Below are 15,287 nucleotides of genomic sequence, written 5' to 3'. Positions count from 1 at the left end.
TAACTCTGCCTCTACCCACCTAGTATTAAGATGCCACATTTTGGAGTGTTGTGGAGATTCATTATTTAGTGTTTGTAAAGCACCCTGAGATCTCTGGTGGGAAGGAATAGTATATTCTGCCCTATCACAGGGATGCATAACTTTGAGCTAAATTACTGGAAAGTCCCTGTAACTAGCCTGGGGCCTTGGCTGTTTTGGAAGCATCAGGTATGTAACACAAATGTGAAGATTTATGCAACATATTTCCAATCTTAGGTTTGGATCCTTCAAAGAGCAGCTATTCACTCTGTATTTATTAAGAATAATTAACTGCATTCTGCATTCATTTGTTACGAGAAAAATATATTCTTAAACCTATTAAAAGTGTTGTCTCTCTTTATTTGGTAATCAGATTTATTGAAAGAAACATTAGCTTAGCTGATCAGTGGTAGTTCTAATGAAGGGTTAAGCATAAACATTCTCTGTCCCATTGTTTTAAATAGGCTTATTTAGAATATTCAGTTTCTAGGATACATCAGTAAAGCAGTCCTTGTAAGTTCAATAATTGTTGCAATAACCTCTTTGCTAGTATTTATCCTGCCCATTAACATTTTAATAGCATAATTGTTGTGGAACTCTGCCATTATACATTTTGAATTAAAAAGCTGAGGTGGTTTGGTATACTATCCTTTTCAGAGAAAACAGGATGGAGAACTTGTGGTTATATTATGCTTAGTCACAAGTTTTGTATTGTTTGAAGGAAAAATGGTAAAGCTCTTGGATACTCCACACTTAATTTCAGCATTCCTGTCTGACCCAACATTGCTCTGTTCTTGGAAATGTAGAGATCTTAACTTTTTTTGATCAACTTAAACTAAGGATTTGAAAAGAAAATAAGGACTCTAGGCTCCCCTCTTGCTCATCTCACCATAACGTTTTTTAAATATTAGTGTTGAAGTAAGCCAAGCTTTTCCTCTTTAGGAGACAACCATATCCTATAATTTCTATTCCTGTTTTACTTAGGCCACCTTCATCATGTTCTTCACAGCCATCTAGTATAACTAACATTTTCTTGGCTTGGCTTGTACAAGAAGAAAATGGTGAGACTTTAAAATCTCCTTAAAAAAAAAAAAAAAGTGCAGCAGGTCTGAGTTAAAGTGGTCTTGCAGTGATTTGTTCATATGACCAGGGAGAGATTTCCCATCAACAGGGGCTTAAATGACTGTTCTTAGAGTTGGTAGGGACATGCCGGACATGTCTACATGAGACACTAGAAGCGCAGTAGACTAATTCTACTGCACATTAGCACGTCATAGTGAAAGCTGTGCTAATGGACAGTAGAATTAGTTTACTGTGCATCAGCATCATCTGAAAGGTGTGTGCTGGAGCTACTGTACACTTGTTCCAGTTATGGCACATTAATGCACATGTAGACGTACCCACTATAACAGAGCATGTGCTGAATAATACCAGCATGGGCCAGCTCTGGGTGAAAATCCTCCTGAAGTGCGTAACAGCTGAACTCATTCCTGGACAGGAGGCAAACAAACATTGTCTCATTTCTCAAAGGAAAATTGTAGAGAACAGGCACAGGTAATCTGAGAGAGGGGACTATTTCCAATTAACTATTTGACTCCTGTGTGACACAGATCTAAGGTTTCCCATCTGTAGATATCAACACAGCATGCTTTTGTTTGCAGTGTCAAGACAGTCAGGAAAACAATACTCCTTAGCTTCAGAGGTAAAGAGATGGAAAAGGCAGCTCAGGCGTTGGCTGGAGCCTGAAACAAGAGGAGAAAAAACAGAGGAAAAACAGAACTGCAGAGTCCATCCCAAGGCAACTTGCTGTGGGATCAGTGCTAACTTGAGTACCACTGATACAGAAACTAATAATTCTGAAGGAAAGGTACCTTGGAAGCAATTTTATGTAGCAAATTCTTTGTTAATGAGAAGAAAACTTACAATATATTGTAGAAACTTCAGTCTTGCATTTTCAAGTGTATTCCTTAAGAAATAATTATCTATTTTCCAATGCCATGAATTATTTTCTTCTTGTCTAATTCTACTCCTAGTGCATGTTTCACACCCATTAGTAGTGGAGCAATAATTTTAGAGGGGAAACAAGTAATGTGATTGAAACATAGGACTAATACCCGAGTTCTGTTCCTAGCTCCACTACCATCACCACATAAGACTTTGAAATACATAGATTTTATAGATGATGTATATCCTTATTATTAGATGGCTGGAATGAGGCCAATCCTATTTGTGACAGCAGGGAATTCCAAAATCAAAATGGAGATAACACTTATTTTCCCTGGAGGGATGATACAAGTTTGTTTAATGGCTACAAGGCACTCTGCTGCTTCTTGACTAGAGCACCTTATGGTGGCATTTTATGTCTAGCAAGGGAAAACTCCTTGGCTTTATAGGCCAGGGAGACCATCCCAGGAAACTGCTAGAAAATTCCAGTCTTTTTAACAAAATCGGAGCCAACACATTTCTGAGTTATGTAAGAAAAGCCTGGGTGTCTGCAGAAGGTACAACACATACATAAGGTGCTAAGAACTGGGGTTTTAGCTAAAAATGCTTCTTGAAGGGCTACAGTACTAGAAAAGTTCCATTTCCCATAGCTACTTATTACTGGAGATTTCCTTTATACCAGTTCTCTCTACTCCAGATGGTGTCCTTGGCCTCCATCAGATGAAAGGTGTATACATGGCGGGATGAATTGGAGCTGTTCAGCTCACTCCTATGGACAACTTCTCCATGGATGAGAATCAGCCCACCTGTTTGAAAGAAGACACTTGTTTCTTTTTCTCTTTAATAGCTCCCTCATCTGTCCCATAGAGGAAGAGTTGGTGACATCTTTGAAAGGTTTACTGTTACTGGCTTAGTAATCTAGCTTTTGGATCCCTATAGGAAGGATTTGCTTGAGAAGACTAAAAGTTTATTGTACTACTGCTTTGGTTCTGTAGGAGTAAGTCCTTTCAGGATAGGCTCAACACTCTTAGGTCTTCACTGGCAACATATTGAATTCCCTCTGTATGTAGCTTAAAACTGTGTCACTACATTGCTCTTTCCCTTGCAATTTCCTTGGTCATATGGTTGAATCTTTACCTTTGCTGATGGGCACAGGAATAAACTGGCTGTCTTCATAAGGCTGCTCAGAACCAAGGAACTGTACACATGGTATAGAGCCTGGTGGGGCTCGTACCATTTGCCGTGTGACACCACCTGTCATTCACAAAATTTACAAAATCATATGTTGGAAAGAGGCATTTCACCAGGGAATAAACAAACTTGCAGTTGTGGCCTTTGCACTCATTGGAAACTTAAAACCACTGTATTACATTACAGTTACCTTCACTGTCACTAAGGGCCCTGCCACACATTCAAATTAAAGCTGGACAGAAGCCAGCTACAAAGTTGTTACATGTTCTGAGGCACTAAATACATAGCTTGTTGTCTCTCTTTATAGCTGGATGGACATTTTCATGATGTAATAACAACTTTGCACAAAGTGGTTTCTTTCCATTAGATATACTGTTAAAGCAGTGGTTCTCAACCTTTTTGGACTCTAGGCACTACTTCATAACATCTGAGATTTGGGTGGCGCACAGCTGCAAAAACATATTTATTTATTATAGTGCTTATTTCCTTGTAGAGGAGTTGGGCAGTGGGAGGGGAGTGGGGGGGGGGGGGAAGAGACCATTTCCTCAAGGACAAGGCTGAGCCTGTATTTATCTACTTAAACTTATCTCCTTATCTTCTCACACTGCAAGGCACCCTTCTAAGAAGATGGCAACACCCTGGTTGAGAATCACTGAGTTGAAGTTTCCCCACTGTAGAAGTGGATGCATCTGGCTTCTGTTTGCTTTCTGGACTGTGTCTTAGCACTTGGTCCCTTGCAGAAATATGCAGCGCACTCTAAACATGCTTAAAGCACAACCTTTGGCCCATTTCTTTTCTCTCTAATGGCACAAAAGTTTATCTGCAGCTGCTGTGTTCATACACCAGGTATAATGACACCAAAACGCAATTGAATTAAGAAGTTCTCAGGGATGTCTACCTGTCTTGACTTTTAAGAGAGCGGAAGGGACTATACCCACAAGTATTAGACATTCATGTTTGAATCTAGAAAGGTAGATTGTAGCCCTGGAGACAGTGAATCCTCTCACTTGTTCTCTGTTCCTGTGGGCTGCTAGCTATTCTGCGATTGCTCAGATACTAAGTCATCTTTGCATAGGTTTGATGATTGAATCTGAGACCAGTGTTGTGTGTGGCTATTTTTATTTCCTCATCTGACATAGAACAAGCTGAAGAATTACCAGTGTTCTTGGTTTTGATTTGGTAAAACAGAAAGAATTAATTGGTATGGTCTCTGAATGGGTCTGTATTAAGGGAAGGATTAACACATGTTTTAACGTACTACAGTATTAAGGCTTTATAAAAGAAATAACATGGTTCAAGCAGTTTCACTATGTGTATTCCTAAACCTGAAGCAACATGGAGAAGCTGTTCCTTCCATCCCAGGTCAGGCTTCAGGAGCATTTTCAAGGCTGCGGTAAGAAGCTCTTTGAGATAGGACAAGCAGCAGCAGACTGGACAAGGAAGGGTTTGAAACTGCAATAATACTAAAGTAGACGGATTTAAAGAGCATTTGCAGAGGAGCCCAGTATTACAAAGACCTGGATTCAAAACCTGAGGTAAAGACTCCATAAGCTTGTGGTTATCACTCTCTCACTACTTTTAGGTACATTGTAGAAGTATAGCATATGTTTTACTACTTGAGTCAGAAATAATGATACATTTTTATTCCAGAAATGTTTTTGTATTAAAATCACAACCCCCTGAACCAGTAAACATGAGCCAAAAGAAAGAAAGAAATAGATTTAGCTCAAAAGCATAGTTGGAATAATCTTACTTTGGACAAAATTCCTCTAAAGTATGATGGTATATGCTGCTAGCTAGGCGGCAGGCATGTAAATGTTTTAGGACACACTACAATCTAGGTTCATTTCATCTGCAACTAGGATATGAACATGCATCTCAGAACATTCAACAGGATAACCTACCGGTGTGAGAACCAGGGATGAACCATAAGCAGCCATTCTCTTGTGTGGCATCCTCCAGAGCAATCCAGAGGCCCAACACCCTGCCCAGGGGTTCCGTGTACAGGAATGTGGCATCCTGGTGTGGTGTCACTGAAACCAACAAACAGCTGGTTGGTTACCTTACACTTCAAATACTGAAGTTAAAAGCCTAACAAAAAAAAACAAAAAACAAACAAAAAAATTATAGGCTTTCCTGCCTGCTTTCTTTTGATCTGATCTCTCTACTGGCAACACCTTGATTTTTGCTAGAACAGCAATTAGTCAGGTTTCTGAGAGATATGACTTCCACTTCAGTCAAGTAAGAGGGATGCAGAAATTCACTGGCTGCATTGTTCAATATCTTCATTAACAATCTGGAAAATGGGACAGAGTACACCCTCAGCAAGTTCACAGATGACACCAAGCTGGGGGGAGTAGAAGATACACTGGAGTGTAGGTACGGCTAGGATTCAGAGTGACCTAGACAAATTGGAGGATTGGGCTAAAAGAAATCGTATGAAGTTCAACAGGGACAAGTGCAAAGTCTTGCACTTAAGACAGAAGAATCTCATGCACCTTTACAGCCTTGGGACTGACTGGCTAAGCAGCAGCTCTGCAGAAAAGGACCTAGGGGTTTATAGTGGACAAGAAGCTGGATAGGAGTCAGCAGTGTGCCCTTGTTGCCAAGAAGGCTAACAGCATACTGAGGTTCATTAGTAGGAGCACTGCCAGCAGATTGAGGGAAGTAATTATTCTGAACTGGTGAGGCCACATCTGGAGTCCTGTGTCCCGTTTTGGGCCCCCCACTATAGAAAGGACGTGGACAAGTTGGAGAGAGTACAGTGGTGAGCAAAAGAAATGGTTTGGGGCCTAGGGCACATGACTTCTAAGGAGAGGCTGAGGGAACTGGGTTATTTAGTTTGGAGAAGAGAAGACAGAGGGGATTTGATGGCAACCAAGTTGTAGCAAGGGAAGTTTAGGTTGGATATTAGGAAAAATTCTCACTAGGAGGGTGGTGAAGCACTAGAACAAGTTACCTAGAATCTCCATCCTTGAAGGTTTTTAAGGCTCAGCTTGACATAGCCCTGGCTGGAATGATTTAGTTGGGGCGGGCCCTGCTTTGAGCAGGGGGTTGAACTAGATGACCTCCTAAGGTCACTTCCAACCCTAATTATCTATGATTCTATTGGTGTTATAACCACCAACCTCCACAGTTGTATATAGGCCACTTCAGCAGAGGAGTTGTAGCTGTATAGCTTAAGAAGTGATTTAGTATATTCATAAGTATTATGTGGGAGGGACTGACTCTTTCCCTACCTCCGATGGATGCTCCACTCCTTTCCAGTTTCTTATGTAGTGTTTTCAGTGTTATGTCCCATGCTATTTGAACTGATGGGAAAGTAAATTACTCCTTAGTGAAAAATAGAAGAGCATCTTCTGTGGCATTTTCAAAAGCACCTAGAGAATTTGTATGTCTAATCCCTTTCATTTCTAACATAAATTGGTCTTCAAAACCCTCATATAGTTTTGAAACCTCACTCTGACTGACCAATCTGTGCTGTCTCTTGTGGTATTTAGAATTCTCCTTCAGAGACACAAGCCTCGGTACCTGTCCATACCACCTAGTGCATTGGATGGATATATTACAAATCTCACCTTCCCCACCAATGCCAGGTTGCTGAAAGAGAAAAAAAAAAAAAAGTGAAAAGAAGAATGTTCAACAGGAAATTACAAAAATGTCTTCTTTAAGTAAATGTGAGATTGGAGTTACTGTACCTTGAAGATGTACATGCTCTGTACAACCACTGGATTCTCAAGGCCCAGCTTTCTTCCTAACTCCTGTGAAATAACCCAAAGTTATACACTGTGATCATGCAGCTTTCTGACTATTACCTATCAGAGTCTTCAATGATAAGTTAATATACATTCCTTTAAGGGGAGAAGGACCATCCTTCTAAGCACAGTTTTGAAACTACATTATTACATAGTTCACCTTTTTTGATAGACTCCTGTTGATTTAGGCTCACCTGCACTTTGGAGGAATGAGTCATTTGCTTGAAGATGGGATCATATGCATGTAAAGCTAAAGAAAAAAAACTCAGTCATTTAGTGAAATGTTTATAACACATTTCTAGACGGGAACTTTTAAGCCATAAAGAGCCATAGTGATAACTATTACATTCTGAAGCAAGAGACTGAAGTCAGACCACACAAACTGCAAGTTGGAAGCTTCCATCCCTTTAAAGAATGGGTTTAGTGTATTTGTTGCCCATCATTCTTTCTAAATGTCTTGGCTAGACAAATTCCTTTTACTTTAAGCTTTGCTGGAGAATTGTAAATTAGATTAGATGTTTTGTTTAATGGAGATTACATACAAATAAGTGCTGCTGACATCTGCAGATTGTATTGTGAACTACTTCAGAGGCCAAAAATGTAATCAGATCTCCTTTACAGCACACTGCAGCTATATGAAAATGGAGATCTGTGACCAAAAAGAGAGCTCGAAGAGATTTGTGGGGTTTGTGAAAAAACAGATGCACTATACAAAGCTCCAAATACTGAGATGCCATTGTTTTTAAGGTGATGAATACAATACAAAATCCTAACATAGATACAACTACCATCTAACAGCATCCTTCCAGGTACTACAGTTCTTAGGATCGTGGAGTGGGGGAATGAAAGAACACTGCAGAGGGTCATCCAGGCTCTCTCTTCTGTAAAATTAAGGATTAGGAGCACAAGCTTGGTGCTCTTTGAATACTTGAGTTTGTTCTAGACTATTTAGCTTGGGGGCTACTCAAATGCAAATATTCTGAATTAAAGTTTCTCTCGATAGAATTTGCAGCTGGAGGAGCTTATTTATGCCCCGCAGGTGCTGCTGTAGAGCAAGAAAGTAACCCAACTAGAGTGAGTGAACTAACTACAGAAGAATGTCAAGATGAGTCTTTGGAATTGCTGTTAAGCTTCTGAGGCAGCAGGGGCTATATCTGTTTACAGCTCCTTCAAGGGGTAGTAACCCCACAGTAGAGAACGAGAGAGATCACAAGGATTGTTGTCTCCCCACCCAGCAAAGCTCCAAGAGACTGGATTTTCAAGTTCAGCTGAATAAGATCTGGGCAAATTCCCTTCACTTGTGCAACAGAAATTCTAAACTGTTTCTCATGTTTTCTGTGTATTGTTAGAAAACACACAAGGGATAGAGCTGGATCTTCAGTAGCTAGGCCAGGAGAAATGCATCACACTTGAACCTTGTAAGATTTAAGGGGAAGTTGCTGGTAGCGCCACAGGAGAGAATTAAGCTTGTCGACTGATGGCAGTGAGCTCACTGACGTATAGAATACAGAAGATGCAGTCTGCTCTAAGGAACATACAACATAGCCCAGATGCAACTAGTATAGTTCAGAAAACCTCTTATATGAGGGAGAGATTGGCTGAAGTTCAAACTTTTGTACATCAATTATTGTTTTTTAAAAAAAAAGGTCCGCACACACTTTAAATGCCTCCTGAAGTGGCTTTTGAAAAGGCTTTTAATAGTGAAATGAGGTCTTGATACTGGAGAGATTTCCTAACACCAGAGATAACAGAAGAAGGGGCAAAGGGGGGGAAGTGAGGTTGCAAAGAGGGCTTAGGAAGAAGTTGCTAAGAACCTCAGAAGGTGCAGACAGAAGTGCAACTCCCTGCTGTAACTCACAGCACTTTGCAGGAAGCACTGTGAGTTACAGCATTCCCCCATACCCAACAGAGGTTCACTGTTGGGTCCCAAGGGTTGTAGGACTCAGCTGCAATTTGAACCAGCTTTAAGCTGAAGCTGCTCTCGCCTAGCCCCACTCCTTTCCCCTTCCAGGCCCAGCTCTGTCAGAATGGCAGGGAGGGAGGGAGGGAGGGAGGGAGGAAGGGAGGGAGGGAGAGAAGGAGGTCAATCTGGGATTTTTTTAGCTGGCACTGAAAGGTGGGGCTAGTGTATTGGAGGCTGCCCTCCCCACCTCAGCATACACACATTAATTGAAAGTGGTCTGTTTTGGAACATCATCTTCTGAACCTTCATGCGATAAGAATTCAGATTGTCACAGGACTGGGGCCTTTTAAAGCAGCTGTGCATTTGTGTCCGGTCACAGCTGTAGAGCAATTTCAGGGGTCAGATCAGGGAAAATTAACTTTTCTGTACCTAGAGGTAAAGCAAAAAACAATTTGCAGGAAGCAAAAGTGAGAGAGAGTACTGGGCTGCAAAAAAAGAGAGTTACATGGCTATAGTGCCAAAAGGAAGATCCCTGTATTAGTGGATTCAAATGGGCTGGGAGGAATGTGGCAAGAAGGAACAGAGCATAGGGAAGGGTGCTACTGTGTACAAGGCAACTGCTGTATACAACTCAAATCCAAATGGATTAAGGTTATGCACTCCAGCCAGCTCTTGAAGCAATGGTTTGGTTTGAAAAAAAAAATACAAACCTTATGTTCAGTCTAAAACATCTTTACTCATACATACCGTGGCCAATCTTGTTTACAGATTTCTCCTTTGGAACAAGAAATTCACCTAAGAAACAAAATCCTGAGTTAAAGAGTACACAGAAAAAACAGAACAAAGCAATAGGGTTTAGAGCATTTCTTTCTACTCAGCCTTTTTGTCTCTGTAACAAAATCCCTAGCTTGCTGGCAAGTTGCTCATTTTCTTCCCCCCCCCAACCAGGTATGGCTGCCATTAAGGAAAAGGTTACCTTTCTTATCAAAAACTCCTCTCTCAAAGAAGAATCGGATCTTGTCTCCACTGGTTAGAAAATAATCCGTGCTGCCCTGTCAGGGATAAGACCCAGCAATGATGTCTTAATAAGGATCTATGTGAACATTTCTAGTAAGAAGTTAGTACTTACCTGCATCTTTTCCCCACCAAGTGAGCAGCAGAAAATATGCAGAATACAAACATAAGTCATACATATTGAGGTTTTTCACTATCTTAAATCTCTCAACTCTAGTTTGCAGTTTTCAAGATCCCAAAAACAATATATCCTCTGGGTTTTTATTAGGGCATAAGTGGTGGTTTAACAGCATTGCATCTGTGGAACAAATACAGCCTGTATTGGTACTATTGTTTCTCTCACTTCTTGTCCACTGGGGATCACTTTGCATCTAAAAGCAGAGTTCAGGCTGTCTCAGCCTTCTCTTGGCCTCTGCTGAAACCAACAAGAAGCTGTCTACAGCTGCAGAGGCCCACTTTTTAGAAGCAGGATTACAGCTCAGGAATGTTTGCCTTTCAGCCTTGCCCTCAAATAGGATTCACTCTCCAAGAACAAACCTGTGGTTTTGGAATATTTAGTTTTAAAATGTTGGCCCTTTGCTACTCAAAGGAGTATTTTGCAAGTTCAAGTTTTCCTTCTTCCTTCAAATCAGAACAGCCTCAACTTAAATCTGTACCTGAGCCTGGAGCTGCTCCTCCTCTTTTGTGGAGAACTCCGTGCGACAGTGGGGTGGTACTTCCATATCAGCTATGATCTTGTGGATCTGCTTCCTCATAGCATCACATTCTTCTGTGGTGAAAAACTCTTCCAAGACAAGGAAGCCATCTTCATGGAACTAGGAAACAGCACAAAGCAGTTACATTTAGGATAGGAATACCCCCCTAGCCTCCGCTTGTTCCTTTGGCTCTGCATCTAGATGGTAGATGATATCTGCCTTTGGAGATCCCCTCCAGTAGAAGAGCAAAGCTTATGGTTTAGTAGACTTCAAGCCATAGACATGTTCAATGTGCATTTGTTAATATTACAAACATTTCCACTTCCTTTAACTGCACAAAATCAGCCTTTTTATTCACTTACATTTTTATATTCAGCTAATTAATTAGCTTCCTAAAGCAGTAATATCTGCATTTTTGCTTTTAAAGAGCAAACTATTTCCTTTTAGGGAAAAATTATTCAGAAATAGATATACAGCCCCTGTGGTTAGGGAGAGCAATTCCAATTCAATACAGCAGACTCTATGAAACAGATGGGATACACATTTGTTACTGTCATCATGACTTCAAATCATCTCCAAAGGAATCAGCTTAGTAAACTGCTAAACACGCACTCTCCTTAAATGAGTAACGCAGTCGCACTGAGCTTCAAAACGTATCCACATATTGGTAAATGTGCACCCTCCGAGCTGAGAATTCAGTTTCTCATGGATGACTGATCCTTCATAAAATGAAATTAACTCCTCGGACAGCAGACATTTGGAACTGTTTCCTGTTATAGAAAACGCAGGAGATTATCCTCCAAGAGGAGATTTGAGCCACAAGGAAAGAGACAAGCAGAAGGGAGAGAGAGAGAGAGAGAGAGCGAGCTTTGAGATAGAAATTCAATAGAACAAACTACCCTTCTGGAGCCCCAATAAGATGTTCAGGTGTTACAGTGGTGTATAAAGTACTAGAACGTGAACAGACTATAATGTGCTTCATAAGTAAACCAGTGCTAAACACAAGTACTGGTTAAGCAATTAGACTGGTTCCCTTGACAAACTCAGCACTGTTACCTGCTTAAGGCACACAAGCTCATCTCCCCAGATGCAGTTCTTGAATCTGCTGGCTTACCTTTTGGATTTGTTGCTCCGTTACAAATGCCATCAGAAGCACACATTCAGTTTACAGAAACAGTATGGCAGCTCCTCCAAAGCTCTGTACAGCTAACTCTCCACGTCTCCATGTGACCATTCCAGCACCACGTGATAAGGGACAGAACACAGAATTCAGATTATGCAATCAGGGGTCCCTTTTGAGGGAGTTTTGGGTTTGTCTCTATTTTATGCTATTTAGAAATAAGGCGCACACATAAAAACCCAAGCAAAGGAACTTTTAAAATGGAAAGACTGCATAATTTAACCAGAAACTGCTCAGCCCAGCTCAGCTGTCACCTCCAAGAAAGTCAGAGTTGAATTAATGACTCCAGCAGTGGAAATGTAGCAAATGCAGAAAAAGTTATAAGTGCAAAGGACAGCAGTGGGATGAAGAAATCTAGAGTCCACTGAAGAGAGGTAGCATATGTGGGAATCCAAGCACCCTGCAGTGTTTTTCGCACATTGCCAATGCAGTCCACATGGGACTGAGTGCAACTCAATGAAGTTGAATAGTGTGGGGCAGAGCAATGTTTAAACTGAGGATGATAGTAGTGAGGAAAGGTTCCTGAAGCTTCAGCACATTTCTTATGAAGCATTTCTGGTGTTTTTATTTATTTCTGTTGTTCTTTGGCTGGCTTAGTTTCAGTTGCACAACACCCACACAGCCCTTTCATACCAAGTAGGCATGTGAACAGAACACAGGGACTCCAATTCATCTGGAAACAAGGAACCAGAGAAACTTAAGTATCTAAACTAAAGAAACCAACCAACAAACCAACCAACCAACCAATAAATGCTTGACCTCCTGTGGGTACTCTTCAGCATGCAATGGGCATCAAAAGAGGAGATTTTAAGCTAGTTATTCAAATGCATTGGGGCAGCATATGATCAAGGACAGAAGATGGGGAAGGAAGGTTGGGCTTATGGGTATTTTCTGGAATGTTTTCCTGCGTAAGAGCTAAGAAATGAAGGGTTACGATATTATGTTCAAACAGGAATGGATTGTTGTCCCCTCAAATTGTCAGCGTCGCTTTAATTTTTCTAGGAGATACAAGAACGGAAAGTTGCATTTATCTGACAGGAACGCTAGGGGGAGAATTAGTTTAGGGGGGAAAAAACAAAGTCAGCGTTCTATAAATTTCACAGGAGCCTCATGTTTAAAAGTTACTAGAAGCAGACCTAGCCCAGACAATAGTTGCCATAAGTGAGAATTTACTGTGATTAAAGGAACCGTTTTATCTTAGTAGTGCACACTGCCCAAAACCAGTGCCTGATTCGCCAGAGCCATGCTCCAGCTGCCAGCCAAGCTCCAAGCTGCAGGAGTGGCAGCTGCAGCTCCCCCAGGACCCCAGGTAAGGCGGCTGGGACCAGCACAGTTGCTGGCCTGAGGCTACCCTACCCTACCCAGGGTAACATGCCATTCACCAGAGGGCATGGCCCATGGCACTGGCATTCCCCAGGAACAAGTAGCAACAGCATAAGGTGGGCTACTGCTTCTTGTCCCCTGGGAACCAAACACCCATGCTCATCTGGACATGGCCAGAGAGATCAAATATGAATTAAATGTTGAAAACACTCTGACCTGTTGCAATCCAAGTTCTTTTCAGTAGATAAATTGCTCTATTATTTTTCCGTAATCAAAAATGAGCGACAATTAAAAGAGCTACCATTTTCTGAGGGGTGTCTCAAATCCAAAAAGGTTGAGAACCACTATGCTACCCTGGTAGTACTCTACCAGCAAGCTACTGTCTGGTCCCACAGATCCAGCTGCACTATTTTCTCTCCAACTGCCACCCATGAAATCTTTTGGCACTCATATGAGCGTATTCCATCTGATGGTGGTAAAATTCTTTTAACTAAGTAATGCTTTCATCATCCCTATGTATATGCATGAGACCCTTTTAAGATATGGGAGAGGCCAGCTGACTTCAAGAGCATAACTGATCCTTCACCAAGTCAGGAAAGAACTTTTCAAATGCCTTTTTGACTCGAAAGATTATCCTCATTTCCTCACCAATGTTACATTAATAATTCCCATTGATACTGGTTGCAGAAAGCTGATTAGCTGGCTCCCCCCTCGGCACATTTAATCTGTTCAGTGCTGACTGCTTGGGCTGCCAAGAGTCCTGGGGAAGTGAATATTTCAGCCAGGGACAGTCAAAAAAAATCAACTCTGGGCACTAGCAGCATAGGAGTCAGCTGTGCCCCTAAAGTAGTAGCAGGGAAAAACAACAGTGGTGTACCGAACAATGAGCTTGGTGGTGATAACAAGGGCTAGAAAATGTAAAATGTTACACAGGACTTAGTTTCTGCTTTTAAAAAGGTATTAGTTTGATTATATTTACAGGTTGCAGCAGCAGCTCTTCCTCTCAGACCATATCTTCTGCAAAAGGTAGCATGTTCCTCCACTGAAATAGTGTTCTCACTGTAAAATCCTAGCACAGCCAACATACATATAACTTTCACTTCAGTGTATGTAAGGTAAGCACCAGGTGGGGATATAGGGTTTCTTTCAAACTGTATCCAAAGTAAAATCAGTCTGTGCTTAGTTTCTAGCAGGATTTTAGATTGAGACGCTTATTTTGCTGTATAAAAAAAACAAGACACACCCCCCCCCCCCCAACACATTTTATTCTGCAATAGACAGCTTCAGATTCCTCTAAGGATCTTTTCCATATCACTACATTGCAGGGCTCCAAGATTTCTGCTGGTAGAAGTTGTTCTGTAATGTGGGATGTTTTGTTTTTTCCCATTTTTATTCAGTCACAGAGTCATGGATAAAGAGATAATGGCTGCCAGAAGAACGCAAGCCCAATGGGAGCTTTACAACAAAGACAGGAGTTTTTGTCTTCCCACTTTCTCCACTCAATTATGCTTCTAAGCATTTGGGTAAAACCCAGTACCACCAATGAATAATAAATAGATTTTTTCCTGTGTTACCTTTCATCCCAGTGTAATTGCACAAACTCTGCACATCCACCATCACAAAACTGGGCCAGCCTGCTGGTAGGGGGTAATAACAGCCTTGTCAAGAAAGGAAAACTGTTGTACAAAGGAAACAGGGCAAAATACTGGAAAGGTTATTATATGCACATGAAACTCTGTGGAGTGAGTTGAACCGCCTTTGAAAGATAATAGCTGAATTGTTAGTTTAGCTCATTTATCTTCTTGGTATGTGTATATTTTGCAAGAAGTGTAGCATACACTGGCTTCTGAAGCCAGAGTATAGTACAAGATGACAAAGCACAACGTTTAGGCAGTCAGATATATGGTATGATGCATACTAAGCAACTAACTACTTGGTAGTATTTTAATAACAACTTGTTTTAACTGTCCTTTCCTATGAAAGAGAAAAGGACTGAAGTCAGTGGGGAAGAAAGATCAGAGTGGTTTTAGAAATCCCATCCTAAAAGTCCAAGTTGGTGTTCTTAATGCCACTTAAGATTTCTATATTCACTATAAAAATCAGTTAATACATTTTTGAATATTTCAGCTTTTAGGATTTAAAAAAAAAAAAAAAAAAAAAAAAATCAAAGTACAAGATGACTACCCAGTCTCAGGCCTGTGAGACTTCTCTTCATAAACCCCACAAGTTTCCTCTAAACAAGGGAGATTAGCACAGCTACCCTG

At 41.0% G+C, this 15,287-nt stretch overlaps 1 protein-coding gene across 2 annotated transcripts; it reads right to left on the bottom strand.

Annotated features, from left to right (window-relative positions):
* Positions 1–1,414: 1,414 nt before the first annotated feature.
* PHYHD1 (phytanoyl-CoA dioxygenase domain containing 1) lies at positions 1,415–11,773 on the bottom strand. Of its 2 annotated transcripts, none has more exons than XM_019540760.1 (11): positions 11,635–11,773; positions 10,482–10,640; positions 9,788–9,863; positions 9,559–9,606; positions 7,103–7,158; positions 6,852–6,914; positions 6,732–6,753; positions 5,058–5,186; positions 3,100–3,216; positions 2,642–2,768; positions 1,415–1,760 (listed from the first exon to the last, which is right to left on the bottom strand). In XM_019540760.1, exons 1-11 carry the CDS (start codon positions 11,665–11,667, stop codon positions 1,715–1,717), a joined length of 876 nt encoding a protein of 291 aa, XP_019396305.1. In that variant the 5' UTR covers positions 11,668–11,773; the 3' UTR covers positions 1,415–1,714. The 2 variants fall into 2 exon arrangements, with proteins under 2 accessions (XP_019396305.1, XP_019396306.1); XM_019540761.1 differs by lacking the exon at positions 11,635–11,773 and adding an exon at positions 9,941–10,123 and having other exon boundaries at positions 10,482–10,571.
* Positions 11,774–15,287: the final 3,514 nt, after the last annotated feature.

Source organism: Crocodylus porosus, unplaced genomic scaffold, assembly GCF_001723895.1.
Source record: "Crocodylus porosus isolate Cpor-Errol unplaced genomic scaffold, CroPor_comp1, whole genome shotgun sequence".
Taxonomy (NCBI): Eukaryota; Metazoa; Chordata; order Crocodylia; family Crocodylidae; genus Crocodylus; species Crocodylus porosus.
This window is presented reverse-complemented; position numbering and strand designations above follow the sequence as displayed.